The sequence below is a fragment of the Antennarius striatus genome, chromosome 17, assembly GCF_040054535.1.
Source record: "Antennarius striatus isolate MH-2024 chromosome 17, ASM4005453v1, whole genome shotgun sequence".
NCBI lineage: Eukaryota > Metazoa > Chordata > Actinopteri > Lophiiformes > Antennariidae > Antennarius > Antennarius striatus.
Window position 1 is genome coordinate 19,022,432 of NC_090792.1, and position 15,516 is coordinate 19,037,947.

The 15,516-nt window shown below is 48.6% G+C and overlaps 1 protein-coding gene across 1 annotated transcript in view; it reads right to left on the minus strand.

Moving 5' to 3' along the window:
• Positions 1-8,825, minus strand: part of hs6st1a (heparan sulfate 6-O-sulfotransferase 1a) — a 31,703-nt gene extending 22,878 nt beyond the window's left edge. The window contains exon 1 of the mRNA XM_068338200.1: positions 8,105-8,825. Within this exon, the coding sequence (XP_068194301.1) occupies positions 8,105-8,604 (500 nt within the window). The 5' untranslated portion in view covers positions 8,605-8,825. The remainder of the gene's footprint in view (positions 1-8,104) is intronic.
• Between the last annotated feature and the right edge of the window lie 6,691 nt (positions 8,826-15,516).

Below are 15,516 nucleotides of genomic sequence, written 5' to 3' on the forward strand. Positions count from 1 at the left end.
TACAACGGAGGGGGACGGAAAAGAGGGAGAATGTCAGCGGGCAAAGAGGAGGAGACATGATGAACGACACGCTAACGCTAGAAAAACAGGCTGGGACGCCCCCCCACCCCCACCCCTCCCCACCTAACCCCCCCCCCCACACACACACACACACTCACACACACACTTTGTACAGCCGGCTCCGGTGAAAGGAATGAAGAAAGATGAGATGGATGGAAAGAAAGAAAAAAAAAAAGGAGGACAGGATCATGTGACCAACACACACACACACACACACACACACACACACACACACACAAAAGTGTTTGGGTCTTTTTTTGCTTTTGTGACCCCCCCCCCCCCCAGGTTCCCCGCGGTCAAGAGCGGATCCCCTTTCTTTAGTGCCCTCTTTTCACACCCCTCTCTCTCTTTTCTTTTTTATACACTCTTTCCCCGTCCCCTCCCTCTCTTTTAGCGGAGCCCTGAATGCCCCCCTCCCTCGCCGATGACTGACTGATGAATGAAGTGGAAGCTTTTTGAAGTCAAGAGTCACGGCGAGGGCCGGTCGAGCGTGAAGAGACGGCGGGACAAAAGATGGCGAGAGAGCGACGGGAGAAAAGGAAGGAAGAAGAGAGGAACAGGATGGGGGGGGGGGGGTTGGGATGGGGGGGGGTATATTCAAGGCGGGATAACGTCAAACTGAGACGGAGGCCAGATCGGCGGTTGGGATGTTGCGCTGGAGCGCCTGGAGGTATTTGGATGGCGTTGCTCGATAAAAAGGTCAGGATTACGTAAAAGCTGGGAGAGTGGGGTTGGGTGGGGTGGGGGGGCAGGACGGACACACAAAAAAATGCCTCTGGTTGCTTTCTTTAATCGCCATGGTGACGCAGAACCTCCGGCTCCCATCTTTTATGACTTTTTGGTTTTCTCGTTAGCATCACAGTCCTTTTGTTTTCGCTCGCCGCCGCCTCCTGTCAATGATTAGCCGTTTTTTTTTACGACTCGGGTGTTTTTGTTTCCTTCTCATGTGTTTGTGATCCGTTCTCAAATGTTTTCGGACCGCCGCCACCGCCGCCGCCGCCGCCGCGCCACATCTTTTACATCAGGGAAGAAACGCAATAAGATGTCAGGGAATAGTGATGATTTGTCGATGAGACTTGTCTTCTATTTTACCGAGACGCCACCGACGCGACGGGATTTCAACCGCAAACCCAACTCTTTGTCGGGTTTCGTGTCGTAAAAATGGCGCCATCTTTCAAAAACAAACGACAAATAAAAGCCAGAACATCCGTTTTGTTGGTAATGCAGATTTTTAATGTTAGGTTAAGTGGTGGTGGCGTCCCTCAGGGTCGCGTGTTGGTGACCTTTCTTTTCTCAGGCAGGTCGTGGCGTTCTGACAGGGTCCCACTGATGCTCCCATCGTCCCAGAACGGGGGGGGGGGGGTTGCTAAACTTCGTGTTCAACCAAATCTATTGTTACACGACACAAATAAGTGATATTAAATGGGGGTTTAGTTTCTGTCTCTGGATGGGGTCGGAAGGAATCTTTTTTATTATTTAACAACTGAAACCAGATATTTGTGTTGGGGCATAAAAAAACAGGCCCCCCACCACCACCACCACCACCACAGTGAGCGAACACGACACTCACTCCCCCCACCCCCCCATCGCCGCCATTCTTATCTCATTCTCACATCAGATCAGATCAGTGGCAGATAAAAGCACATCCTGACGCATCACTTCCTCTCTCCGGGAGGAAGCCAACACGTGCCGGGAATCCGAAACGACAGCGGCGGCGGCGAGGAGGAGGAGGAGGATGAAGGTTTTTCAAAAGTTTCCTTTGACGAATGGGAAACAAAGAGGAAGAGGAGGAAGAGGTGAAATCTACGCACTCGTGACCCAGATTCAGGATGCCGTGTGGGGCGACGAAGAGGAGGAGGAAGAGGAGCGATGAGACAAAGAGGTGAGGAGACGCTAAGAATAGTGCAGCTAGATTAGCGTTAACGCCGACCTTTGCTGGGCGGGGCGGCGCTCCCGTATTCTCCCTGCGGCCAATCGGAGCCATCACGGGAGGGGCGTGTCCTACTTTTGACTCAAGGTTGACTCAGCGATGAGGTTTTCCCCCACGAGGCGGCGCCTTCGCCACCCGATAAGGGGTGACATTTACATTATTGACCCGACCTCAGCGAGATGCAATTAAAAGGTTTGGAGGAAGCGAAGCCAGAAACGATCCGACTCTGAAGCGTTTGCGGCGGACGCGGTCATCTGGAGCGAATCAGCGTTTGAGTCCACAAACGGGGCCAAACCACAAAATAAAAGCTTGTGGCGGCGGCAGACGCGCAACGGCGAGCTCGGCTCGAACCCGTCGCTGGCATGTTTCCCGTCTGATGGCAAGAGTCCAGGCGTGACGACAAACACGCTGAGAAAAACATCTGAGGATCTCCAGTGATGGATTTACACGCTGTTCGGAACACAAACGATGCGTTTGGGTTCTGTTGATTTCAGAATTACGAACCTTAAAATCACCGCGACGCTAATAAACTTCAGAAGCTAAATCATAAGTGGCTTTCTTTCTTTTTTTAAGCACAACTGATTGTATTTTTCACGCCTTCAGTGCAGAAGATAACGCTTTAACCACGGCAGCCGTGACGCGGTTTTTTAAAAACTTTTTTTTGGTCCTGTTGAAGAAGTTCTCGATTATTTGTGCGTTTCTTTTCAATTCCGGAATTTTATACATTAATTTGGATTTTATTTCAGAATAAGACGGAGACTAAAAACAATAAAACAAGTATTAAACAAGACAACCGGAGATTCAGTGAAACTTGAACCTGGAAACTTCAGCGCTAATCCCAAAAACACAACTCCGAGCTTCGAGCAGCAAAGGTTTAACCGTCGCCGGACCGTAAAGCGCAACGAAAATATACCAACTGAATCATGGGATACATATTAAGATTTTTTCTTTAAAAAACACATTGGGATGACATCATTTCCTGTCACCTGACAACCTGGGAACGTGAGACGCGGGAAAACCAGGCAGAATCCCCATATTTTGAGGAATGATGTCAGATCTTTTGGTAATAATTCTTCTTCTGTGTGTGTGTGTGTGTGTGTGTGTGTGTGTGTGTGTGTAGAGAGCGTTCCAATCAGTTAACACTCCTCCCCCCGCAGAGGCAGTATGGGATTTGCATTTCTTCCCACAATTCAATTAACACGCCTGTCGGCCTCCCGTCTCCGTTCACATGCTACACCCCCCCCCCACCCAACCTCGCGGGACGCCTCCATCCCACACGGATTCAAACACGCTTCCACCGACACGCTATCGGCTCGCCAGTCCATGCATTTATTCATAAACGAGGAAAAACCGACGTATAATTAGTTTGTCATCCGACGGTTCCGAGGCTGCGGCTGATGGGACGGCGCTCCGAGTCGTTTCCTGTACGGACTCGTCACAGTAAGGGACAGGAAGAGACATGGGGGGGGGGGGGTCTCTGGAGATGATCTTCATTTTCTGTCAGTCTTCCCCCATCCATGGAGGGGGGGGGGTTATGATGGGAAAAAGACACACCAGACCGGATTTAGAAACCCGGACCGTCGATGGCGCCGCTAATGACCCCCCCCCCCCACGTCTGATTAATAGCTGGTAATCCCATTCTCATAGAGAGCCTACCGTAGCAGTGCCGCTCATTAGCCACCATAGAAACGCCCACTAATCATTAGCATTTAACTAGCAAGGCTAACGCTAGGCTAGGCTGATCAATAGGCGGTAATCCTGCGGCGTAGCGTCTTCATGGCCGCTAATCATTTGCTGTGTGGGCATTTGTCCACAGGGGTCGGGTAAAAAGGTCCCACTGGAGATGGTGGTGTGTGTGTGTGTGTGTGTGGGGGGGGGGTTCCACACAGGCTCCACATCACGTTTGCTTTTCTTGCCACCTCCCCCCCATCGCTCCGCCGTCTTTCAGGTTTTATCAATCGTTGAAAAACACTCTCCGATCCATAACGGCCGATCAATACTGAGGACTCACAGCCGTCACCGACCACCAGGAGGATCCTGATGCTGTCCGCGGCGTTAAAATGCAGCGTGGCGAAACGACGGATCGATGGCGGGCGGTGGCATCCTTAACCAGGCCGGAAACGGCGACGAGATGCATTATTCAGCGCCGGATCCGTCGTAATCTGCATCCCTGATCGACTGGAACAGCTGATGGCGGCGGGAAAAACGGCGCCGGATGACGCCCCTCGGGTTGGTCCGAGGTGACCTCACATGGCGGTGATGAGGTCACAACCAAACACCTCCTGAGTCTCATTTATGTCAACTTGGATTTAAAAAAAAAACAAACAATAAAAATATGGGATATAAAAGTGTCGCTAACAAGTTTGGGATTGACGGTTTAAACAAACTCCGACTTACAAAAACCCGACTTTACCAAGTTTACTTTGACTGATGCCGCCACCGTCAACAAACAAAACAAGCCAACAAACAAACAAAACGATAGATCCTATCGGATTTTTAAAATCCGATCCGTTAATCCCGACACTGAATATCAACACCCTCCCCCCTCCCCTCCCCTACTTCCTGTTAATCCCAATTACCGCCTGGTTCCCACTAAACCCAGTAAGCGAAGGTGATCTGGGCTCAGCTAACAACCGGGGGGAATGTCTGTCGGGAACGCTGGAACGTTGCGGGATGAGCGGCGCGTAACCGGCTTTGGAGCGGCCGGCCGCCGCCGCTTAAACCCGCCTAATCTGATTGGATTAACACCGACCTGCCTGGCAACACGCGGACGCACACACACACACACACACACACACACGGGCTTTGGAACGCCAAAAACGAAGTCCTGGACTTCGTCTGGATCCTGGCTGGATTGGGGGAGGTGGGGGGGTGGGTGGGCGGGGCTTAGCTTGCGTGAGGAGAATGCGGAGCGTTCCTGGTGAAAGGCGGGTATAGTCCGCCGCTCGACAGGCGTGCTAATCGAGTCGCCCCCTCCCCAGCAATGAAACTAAATGTTTTCTACCCACCATGTTTTATCTCCCTGACAGTTCTCCTCTTGTCCTCCTCATATCTCACCCCCCCCCCCATCCCATTCCATCCCGCCCCCACACACACACACCCCCACCACCACCACCGCCACCGCCTCACGCTCACACATGTAATCATTCATTAGAACCGAGGCGCTTGTCCATTAGGCAAAGCAGCCATTTTGGAAATTGCAGCAAATCTTCCATGAAAAGACATTTCCTCTAATGCAGCAGTCACGCTCAGATGGGGGGGGGGGGGACGCGAAGACGAAGGGGGGAGGGAGGGAAGAGAGGACGAGGTGAGAGGGAAAGTGAAGGAGGTAGAGAGCGAGCCCTCTGGAACGCCGCGGAGCGAGGAGCAGGCCGCCGTTTGATTGGAGGGCGACAGCATCGGGGGTGGGGGTGGGGGTGGGGGGTGAGAAAATGGGGGAGGCTGTAAAATTAGCCCCATCACTTTGCTCACTAAGATGCTCTATGACACACTGGGATTAAAATCACACGCAGACATACGCGCCAGATGGCCGCCGCCATCTGAACGCCGCGCCGCTCAAAGAGGAACCTCCTCGACCAATTAGAGGCCCCGATATCTGGGGCCCTGTGTGTGTGTGTGTGTGTGTGTGTGTGTGTGTGTGTGTGTGTGTGTGTGTGTGTGTGTGGCTCACAGGATCCGTGAAGAACATTCAAACCGATAGACGAGGTGTGGGATGACAAATCCACTCTGAGTGGATCGCAGCCCGAACAGGAGTTTGTCTTTCTTTTTTTTTTTACTCCCACAATGCATTTCATCTCGATATCATATCTCCCCCCCCGCCCATCAAACGGGCGGTGTGTCTCCGCGGCGAACCATTCATCCCACCGCCATCACCGCTTAATGTCCGTCCCACTAAAGCCGACACTTTCGTCAACCTGTTGACGCGTTGTTGTTTCCATGACGTAATTTATGATCAAAATGAAATTTAATTTTTTACAAAATTTTAAAAAAAGAAGATTTTAATTAAAATTATTTTGATGCCTAGTGTTTTCGGCAGAAGGAAACAATAGCAGAACAAAAGTCGGACCCATTCGTTCCTCTGATGGGCGGGGCTTATCCACGCCCGCACGGCGGGTTGAGTGACAGGTGTCATCGACGCAATAAAAAATAATCCACAACCAATTAACCCGGGAGAAAAAAATTCTAAAAATTCTAGTTCTGCTTTTCCACTGTGTGGGCGTGTCCTAAACCCTAACCATAGTGGGCGTGTCCTAAACGCTGGTGAAAACGGTCCTGATGCGAAATTTTTATTTGTGCGACGTTTCACACGTTTGTGTAAAATTCCCACGTCACAGCTGGATTAGAACACAGCTGCTGGATGTCATCTGTGCTGCTGGGGGAGCGGGGGTGGGGGGGGGTGGGGGTGGATTACTAGATAGAGACTGTTTGTTCTGCTTCATCACCACAAAACCTCCCACCCCACCCCCCACAAATGAAATATAAAGACCGAACAGGAAGTAAAACGACAGGAAGCTCATCTTCATCGGCGAGGAATCCCTCGCCGCCGTTCTGTGAACACAAACACACACACACAAGATTTGTGGCGTTTTCTGCGCCGCACCCCCCCCCCCATGATGCATCGCCATGGCGATGGAACAAGGAGCATGACCATCAGGGAGATGAAGACTTTAACTTGTAAAGACATGAAGAGGGAAGAGAACGGAACAAAACTCAGGAGATTCCGGTTCCTCATGGCGGCGATTTGTACGACAGGAGAGCTCTTCAAACCTGAGGCTACAAGTCACACACACACATACACACACACACACACACACACACACACACACACACGCACACACACACACACACACACACACACACACACACACGCACACACAGACACAAACACACACACACACACACACACACACACACGAAGAAGCCGCTGAAAGGATGTTTATCCTGCATCCACGGCGATTTCTGGGCACGCCGTGTGGAACGACGGGACACGTTATCACCTCCGACTGGGGGGTGGGGGTGGCGTGGGGGGGGGTGGGGGTAAACAGCAGTCCGGAGCGCCGCCAGCAGCACACACCAGTGTGTGTGTGTATGGGTGTGTGCGTGTGTGTGAGTGTCCCAGCGGTGATAATCACATGGATTACAGCGGAGCCAACCCCCCGCGGGGTCCCCCTCTGGCCCCCTACCGGCCCAGACTGGCCCTGCCCAGGCCTGACCCCCCCTCCAGAAATATTTCTGACTTTTTCATCGTACAAAAATAAATAAATAAAACACACACACCAGTCTGAGAAACACAAAGACACACACTCCACCAACAAGTGTGTGTGTGTGTGTGTGTGGGGGGGGGGGGTTGAATGCTGATATAACTATCAGTACCGCTGAGGTTTGAAAAGGGGAGGGGGCCGAGGGAAAGGAAATTGTTTCTAATCTAATAAGAACGTTCATCATGTCTCGACACCTCTTCATCAGCGCAATGATTATTACGGAATGGAAACGCCCCCCCACCCACACCAAGCATGATATGAATCCACTGGGGGGGGGGGGGGGGGCATCAGCATCCATCCCTCATCAGATCACTATTCTGGGATTCTGGGAGGATGCCGCCGTTCTATTGTTACTTCAACGGCAACGTCCCACCCAGAGAGGAGGCTTCAAACCTCCATCATCATCATCATCATCATCATCAGCGCCCCCCCAGGAGATTTAACGTGTTTGTGGGCACGAATGAAAATCATCTTTCATTCATCTGCTTTCTTTTTCTTTTCTTTTTTTTAATTTGTGGTTTGGACGAACCACAAATTGATGTTTATTCTAGTAAAGTTTAGATTCTTTTGTGGACATTTGTGTTAATATCCACAAAAGAATATTAATAAATTAGGGATTATATACAGATGGGATTATATATATATATATATATATATATATATATATATATATTTAAAAAAACAGATTTGTGATTTTACTGTGGTCTATTTGGCCCTAAAATGATTAAATTCTAATTTAAAAAAAAAACATTTCCAGCCACAAAAAAAATTATTTTTTTCTTTCAGGTTGTTTCCTTAAAAAAAAACAAAAAAAACTTTTATGTTTTAAAAAATATTAAACACACACACACACCTCTGGTTCTCCGGGGTGTTCTCCTTCTTGTTCAGGACCCCCGGGACGCAGTTCGTCAGCTCGGTCCAGTCGGCGTGTAAGCCGCAGCTCCAGCCGGTGGAGAACCGGGAGAAGAGCCAGGTCTCCTTGCGGTTGGGCCGGTAGCAGGTACACTTCTTCTGGCCCGGTCTGCAGTCACAGGGCACCTCCAGGCGGACGTTCTGGACCAGGTGCCTCCCGAACGTGGTCCCCCCGGTTTTCTGGATGTGCAAAAACACGATCACGTCCTCCCCTTTCATCTGGAAGTCGATGGATCTCGCCAGGTTCCTCACGGGGAAGTAGTATTTCTTCACGTAATGGGGGTCCGGAGTGGGGAAGATGTCCCCCTCGTCCTCCTCCGTGAAATAACCGCGCGGGGAGCTGAAATTGATCACCCCTGGAGCCACGTATTGGTAGAGGATCAGCATGAAACACACGGATCCCACGACGACCAACAAGAATTTGCTGCTCCTCTCGACCATGATGGTCCTTCCCGGCGCAGCGCCCCGCGGCTGGCTACCATGTCCAGGTCGGCGGCATGTCGGCGGCAGTCCCCCCCCGCCGACGGCGGCTCCTTCTCGGGCTCGTAGCTCAACAGTGTGTCGGTCCGCTGCAGCAGCGCCGCTGAAGTTCGCTCATCGCCGCCCGGGGACCCCGTTCAAACAGCCTGAAAGACGCATTGTGAGTCAGGGAGAGGCGGCCCCCCCACCCTCCCCCAGCGGCCAACCGCGCCTTGTCAGCGACCCTCCCCCGGTTACTTTACTTCGGTCTCCAGTCCACACAACAGGCGGCCAGCATCACTGCGGACTTATGTACCCAGGATGCAGCGCGAACTCTACCTTTTCAACCCCTCTCGCGCCCCCCCCCCCACTCCCCACCCCCCTCGCGCTCTCCAGTCCTCTCTCTCTCCCCTCCCCTCTCTCTCAACCGTTAGTTTAATTTATAGGTTGACAGGCAACGACCGCCCCATCCGTTAGCATGTTAGCGTCTCGCTTTAGATAAACACATACTGTACAAGCTAGCCTGCTAGTTTGTTAGCTTGAGAGAGATTTTTTTTTTAAATTTTATTTATAACATCACGTTTATTCATGAAAGTCAGATTAAAGAATAATCACGTTGACATAAAAAAAACAAAAAAAAACAAAAGAGATTCACGTCAAGAGGATTTTCAATACAAACATCCAACCTTTTAACATTTATTTTAAAAAAACAACAAAAAAAAACAATTATTCATTCTCCACAATCATCTCTTCTACAATCTTGTCTTTCACTTTTTTTTTTTTCAATCTATAAAACCCTTTGTCTGTAAAAACTGGTTCACCACTTCTTGTTTTACTTTTCATATAAAAGCTGACCAGAAACATGTTGAAGTCAGGAAAAAAATGTTCTATTTTTGCCCTCGAACCTTTAGTGTCTTGCAGGATTTTTTAAAAAAATAGATAGATAGATAGATAGATAGATAGATAGATAGATAGATAGATAGATAGATAGATAGATAGATAGATAGATAGATAGATAGATAGATAAAATAAAAATTCAAAAGCTACTCTTTCCAGCTAATAGTAAATATATAAACGATCACCTCACTGATCCCCAATCAGTGTGTTAAAAATGGTTAAGCGGATCCGATATGGAGCCGGCTTCAATGCCCTACAACCATGAGATCAACCGTTCCTGGCAGCTCTCGTTCCTTCTCGCGTGGCTTCCGCTGCGACGAGGTTTCCTCACCGCCCCGCCAGCCAGGTGTGTTATAAACGCGTGTTCCGTCACTACCTGACAAGTTGTGACGGGTCGGCCCCAGCGCAGTGAGGTGGTGGTGGTGGGGGGGGGGTGCTGAAGCCAGATTCCCACATGTTGTTGTTGTTGTTGTTTTAAGTGAAGCCCAAATCAGTGAGATCAGTCCAATCAGCAGACAGGGTGGGGTGGTGGTGGTGGTGGTGGTGGTGGTGGGGGCAGTTGGTTGTGGTGACTAAATGAGGTCGGTGAGGGATGAGGGCGAGTTTTCACTCGGAGTGGTTTTGTGTTGGTGATGTGATGTGTGCTTAGTCAGCCGGTAATTGCCTGTGTGCTCAGCTTTCATGATTTCCCTCTTGGACGACGCCGATCTGACGAGTCAGCGTTGAGGACGACCAGGTGTTCTAAAAAAAAAAAAATCAAGAGTTTTTCGGCCGCGTTCACTTTTACAATTAACGTAAATAAACAATAAATGAATTCACTTTAGCCCTGCAAAATATAATTAAAGGATTTATCGACCACAAAACCTTCATGAAGAACTTCCTGGTGATGTGCTCATCGTCGCCCGACGTCAGCTTCCATCTGAAAGATGGAAGCGACTCAGAACCCTGACCTTTGACCTGAGGCAAGCGGGTGATAAAACCTCAGATTATTAATTATGTTCAGGCGTTATTCCCCTTCTTCTCTTCCACGACCGGAGCTTATAGCGGATGGGAGGCAGCCTCCATCCTGAATAATTCATCCTGCTGATTTACGTGTTCTTTACTTACGCCGGTGGTTGAATCCGCCCGTCACGCTGCTGTTAAACACACTCCTGATTACCAACGGGGCTCCTCGCCCCGAAACACTGGAGGATTTTCAAAAGCGTCTGGCTTGGGAATATTAATGCCGTGTGTGTGTGTGTGTGTGTTTATGTTAACTGTTAGCAGCCGGCGTGTCGACGTGTGCGAGCGTTTCTCTTCTCGCCGTGTGCGTCGTCATTACGAGCGGCGTTACTTAACGGGAGATGGATGCCGCCGTGCGAGCCGCCCTCTGGCTCCGGCGCACGGTTACGACATCCTGTTTGTCATCGCAACCAGTTTATCGTGGCTTTTTGCATAATGAGTCCATTCAGATGGAGATTTCCAGCGTGTTTCCACAGGCTCTGACACACACACACACACACACACACACGTTGTTGCGTCTTAATTTCTTCTATGCTTTGTATGTATTTGTGGCAAAAGAGTTGATTCAAGAGTAGACAAAAGTATTGGGACATTAATCTTGGGATGTGCCCGTTTCTTTCGGTCTTCTGTCCGAGATTCAGCCGAGGTTCCCCCATAGGATGAACTTCTGCAACCAACCAGGATGTGAATTTTCTTAGATTGTCAAAAATACGTGACGTGAGTCAGATCCTGCCAATGTTGTGGAACCACTTTTGGGGAAAACCCTCTCCGGTTCCAGCAATGACTGGGCCTCCGAAGCAAAGCTGGACTCACTGAGTTTGGTTTGGAGCGACTCGACCGGTACAGATTCCCGATTAAAACCCATCAGAAACGTCTGGACCGAACTGGAAAAGGAGGCCTTCATGCCCAACATCAGGTCCCGACCTCGCCGATGCTCTCTGGGATCAAAGGTCAAAATATTCCCACATTCCTAAATCTAGTAGAAAGCCTTCCTGGGGGGAGGGGGCTGCTAACAGGTAAACAAACTCCCTGTTAATACCTACAAATTCAGAAAACATTGTCATAAGGTGTCCCTTTAAGTATAAAGGCCAGGCGTCCCAACACTTTTGTCCATACAGTGCATATGCTCACAAACATTTCCATGTGAACGACGCCTGGGAAACAAAATTAGAACCTTTTGGGCTCCGATGAATAAACAGATGTTCAGTGAGTTATATCTGAGCTATTTATATCTGTATCTTGAGGTTTAGTGCTTCTACACACACACACACACACACACACACACATGAACACACACACACACACATGCTCAGACATGTTCATGTTTCTTTCAGTTCGCGGCCCGGATTGAATTTCACTGCAGGAAACAATAGTTTAAAAGAATTTTTTTTCTTCCAAACTGACGTGTTTTTAATGAAGGCAGCAGTGTGTGTGTGTGTGTGTGTGTGTGTGTGTGGAGGGGGGGGGGGGGTTTGTTTGTTTGTTTTTTTGTTTGTTCCTCATAAATAAACAGATGAGAATTAAGTCAAAAGAATCGCTGATCTGTTTTCTGGAATGAATTATTCCCTGAACCTTCAGCGTGTTTCAGACACAAATATTTTCTTTGGATGAGCCTGAGGGGAAGCACACGCTGCAGAGAGAAAACACAACTGGGCGCCATCTATTTCCTACATTCCTCAGTCTGTTAGCTTTTGCATGTGTGTGTGTGTGTGTGTGTGTGTGAGTTTATGCGCCATGTTGAATTGGCACATGTGTATACCCCATATGGATGCAAACGTGTGCACACGGATGCATATTTGCATTTTTTTTTTGTGCTTTACATGAGCCGTCGTCGCCAGTCTCGTGTGTCAGATGTAAATCACAGTCATGTGTGACTCAAAGGATGGAATCCACAGAGGAAGCTTGTTTCTGTTCTGGTTTTTTTTTTTTTTTGCACAAAGAGGAAGATTTAAACTCTTTGATTCTCTTTCTAGAAATCACTTTTGATGTTTTTTAATTCACATAATCTTTATTTGACCTTCATGGAATGCTGGGATGGCCTAAAAATATCCTTAAACATGACAAAACTGTGGATATGTTGTAATTAAACAGAGATAAGAGTGAGATATCCAACCCAAACATGTGAATGCTGGATTCTGATTGGTCAGTAGTAACTGGGAACTCATTTTTATGAGTGTATTGCTGATGTAAGCAGTCTGAACGTTGTTCCGGCCGATCCATTATCCCTCTGATTGTCTCGGCTACATTGTTTGGACGAAGTTCGGCTCAGATGATTGATTCAGGAAGTTCTTCATGGGATCCAGGTGAGAAGAAAGGACGGGGATGTCAGCGGACGGGGATTAATGAAGACCTAGAACAATGAAGCTGGAGGTTTTCCAGCTCCTCCTCAGTCATTTCTGGAATTGCATGAATCCGTTCAGAATGTCCCGAGGTCACCTTCCTGTCAGACGTGGACCGAAACAGGAAGTGACCCGTCCAGAAGAGGAACAGAAGCCGTCAACTCCCAGCTTCCAACTTCCTGTGTCGTTTTGCAAAATCTAAATCTTCACCTCCATGTATGGAAGATCCGCACCAACACACACCCCGGGGAAGCGTTTGTCAGATTGTGTAATGTGAATTTCCAGGAATGAATCCATCAAATTTTCCCGTGACGTGAAAAAGCGAGAAAACGCCGACAAGCGCGACCACGTCAAAAATAATCACGCCTTTTTTCCGTCTTCTTCTACTTTCGGGAGGCAAATTGAACGTCTTCACGACGCACCTGGAACCATCCATCGATCTTATGCTACACATTTCTCTTACCTTCCTTCCCGTCTGTCCGACCGGCGTTTTGGGCTCCGTTGCAGGGGTTGTTATCTTCTTAACAGGTTGACCCTTGAACTGTGTGTCGGAGGCCGCGTGTTTCCAGCGGGCGTGTCGGGTTCAACACTTAATTCTTCCTCACGCATGCGAGGAATTTAAGTCCAGAGGCCCAGCGTGGGTTTTCTTATCTGTTGGGGAGGTTGTTAATGATTGGGGTTTTTTTTTTGTAAATCCTATGCATAACCACCGTCTGCTGTTTACTGGCTGCTAAATGTGTATTGATTTGTGGAGATTAGTTCGGCTCAAGCGCTGAAGGCTCACTGCATTTAAATATTAGTGGAATAAATGGATGCAACTGGGACAACGAGATCTGAAGGCTTAAGGTTCTGTTAGCGTAGCGTCGCCTTACGTCTCCTGTCGACGGTAGATTCGTAGGATCTCGCGTCCCGATGAAGGAAATGTCTTGTGATCGCTGGAGAATAATATTACGCCCAATATCAATTTTCTATGTCAAAGGTTAGCCTTGGGGAAATTTTAGCCACTACAATGGCGGAGGACTCAAATGACCGGAGGTCTTTGTTCCGAGTGGAACGCAACCCGATCCAGCCGCCGCTCCAGTTCTTGGAAGACGACGAAGCGGCTAATGGAAGCGGCGTAACCTCACACGGTTCCATTCACCTTCCTCCTCGCTCTCCCCTTCCATCGCTCTCCTCCTTCTTTGTCTCCTCTGAGGCTTCGCCGTGACGTGAAAGGTTCTCATGAGGGAAGCCCGCCCCTCCCCCCTCCACCGACAGGTACCCACTTATCACCTTTGAAATAATCAGGCGATAAATGCTGGGATGGCGGCGTGTGATCGTATCGCCTCTCGCCGTCTAATCGACTTCCGGATCCTTTCAGGTGGCGTGTTATCGCCGTTACCCGACGGCAGCGAACGCTCGTCTGACTGGAGAGATCCTCCTTACATGTCTGGTCAGTCCATCTTAATTTCGGGTCGCCTCTAATCCTCTTTCACCTACAGCGGTACCTCTACTTACGAATGTCTCATCATACGAAATTTTATACTTACGAAACGCCCCAACAGGAAAATATTACCTCTTGTTACGAAAGAAATTTCAAGTTACGAAAGGTAAAAATACAGTATGGGCTGATACTCGCAGCTCCCACAGGTTCCTGAACGCAACATTCTTATAGCTGCTCTGCCATTGGCTATTACCTAGCATCCTGGCATCCCATTGGCTAAGAGGGACCTCTGTGTGGAGCTAGATAGGTGTCTATGCAGCGTCCTCGTCATTCAGCCCTCGACCCGTGAGGTGTTCTGATACTTTAACGTAAATATATTAACTTTTAGAGTATTCACTATGGACCACAAGAAAGTGACGGAGAAAAGAGGAAAAGAAAAGACGAAGAAAAGAGTTTTTTTGTTCGTACAAACAAAACAAGAGATGATAGAAAAGCCTGAAAAAGGGATGCGTTTGGTTGATCTCACCAAAGAATATGGCCGTAATGCATCTACAATCACCACGTTATTAAAACAAGAGGAAGTTTAAGGAGTTTAAGGCATTGCGTGGGTGGTTGGAGAAGTTCAGAAGGAGGACTGGAATTCACTCTGATGTTCATGGTGGGGCAAGAAGGCAAAGAGGGCAAAAAACAATGAGCAGTTAACAGCAGTTAAAAGGTAAATGACCATCATTTTTATTCTTTATTCTTTGTTTTTTACATTATGCACAACTCTCATTTATTGTGTGATAATATTATTCTAACATGTATTTGTTACCTGTTTTGATGCATTTTTATGCTTTATAAAACATTCATGTCTGAATTTTTGGGGGGCTTGGAAAGGATTAGGGCATTTGCATGGAAAACGCGTCTCTACTTACGTAATTTCCTACTTACGTAATTTCTTCCAGAACCATTTAATTTCGTATTTAGAGGTACCGCTGTACTTTGAAAACGTTTCCTGTTGAGGTGTCATCGCTCCACTGTGAGAACAATATCATCCATCTAGTTTAGTTAGTTGTGCAAACTTTGCTGCGCCGCCATCTACTGCTCCGGCATGTGTACTGCAGCGTTTTGGGACGTAAACGCAGATTCCGTGTGTTCGTAATCATCCCGAAACTGTCGCCACGTGAATTCAGAACTTTGCCCCCAAAAAAGCAAGGAAAACGTTGTCATGGAAACAGTGGCCCGAGTCTT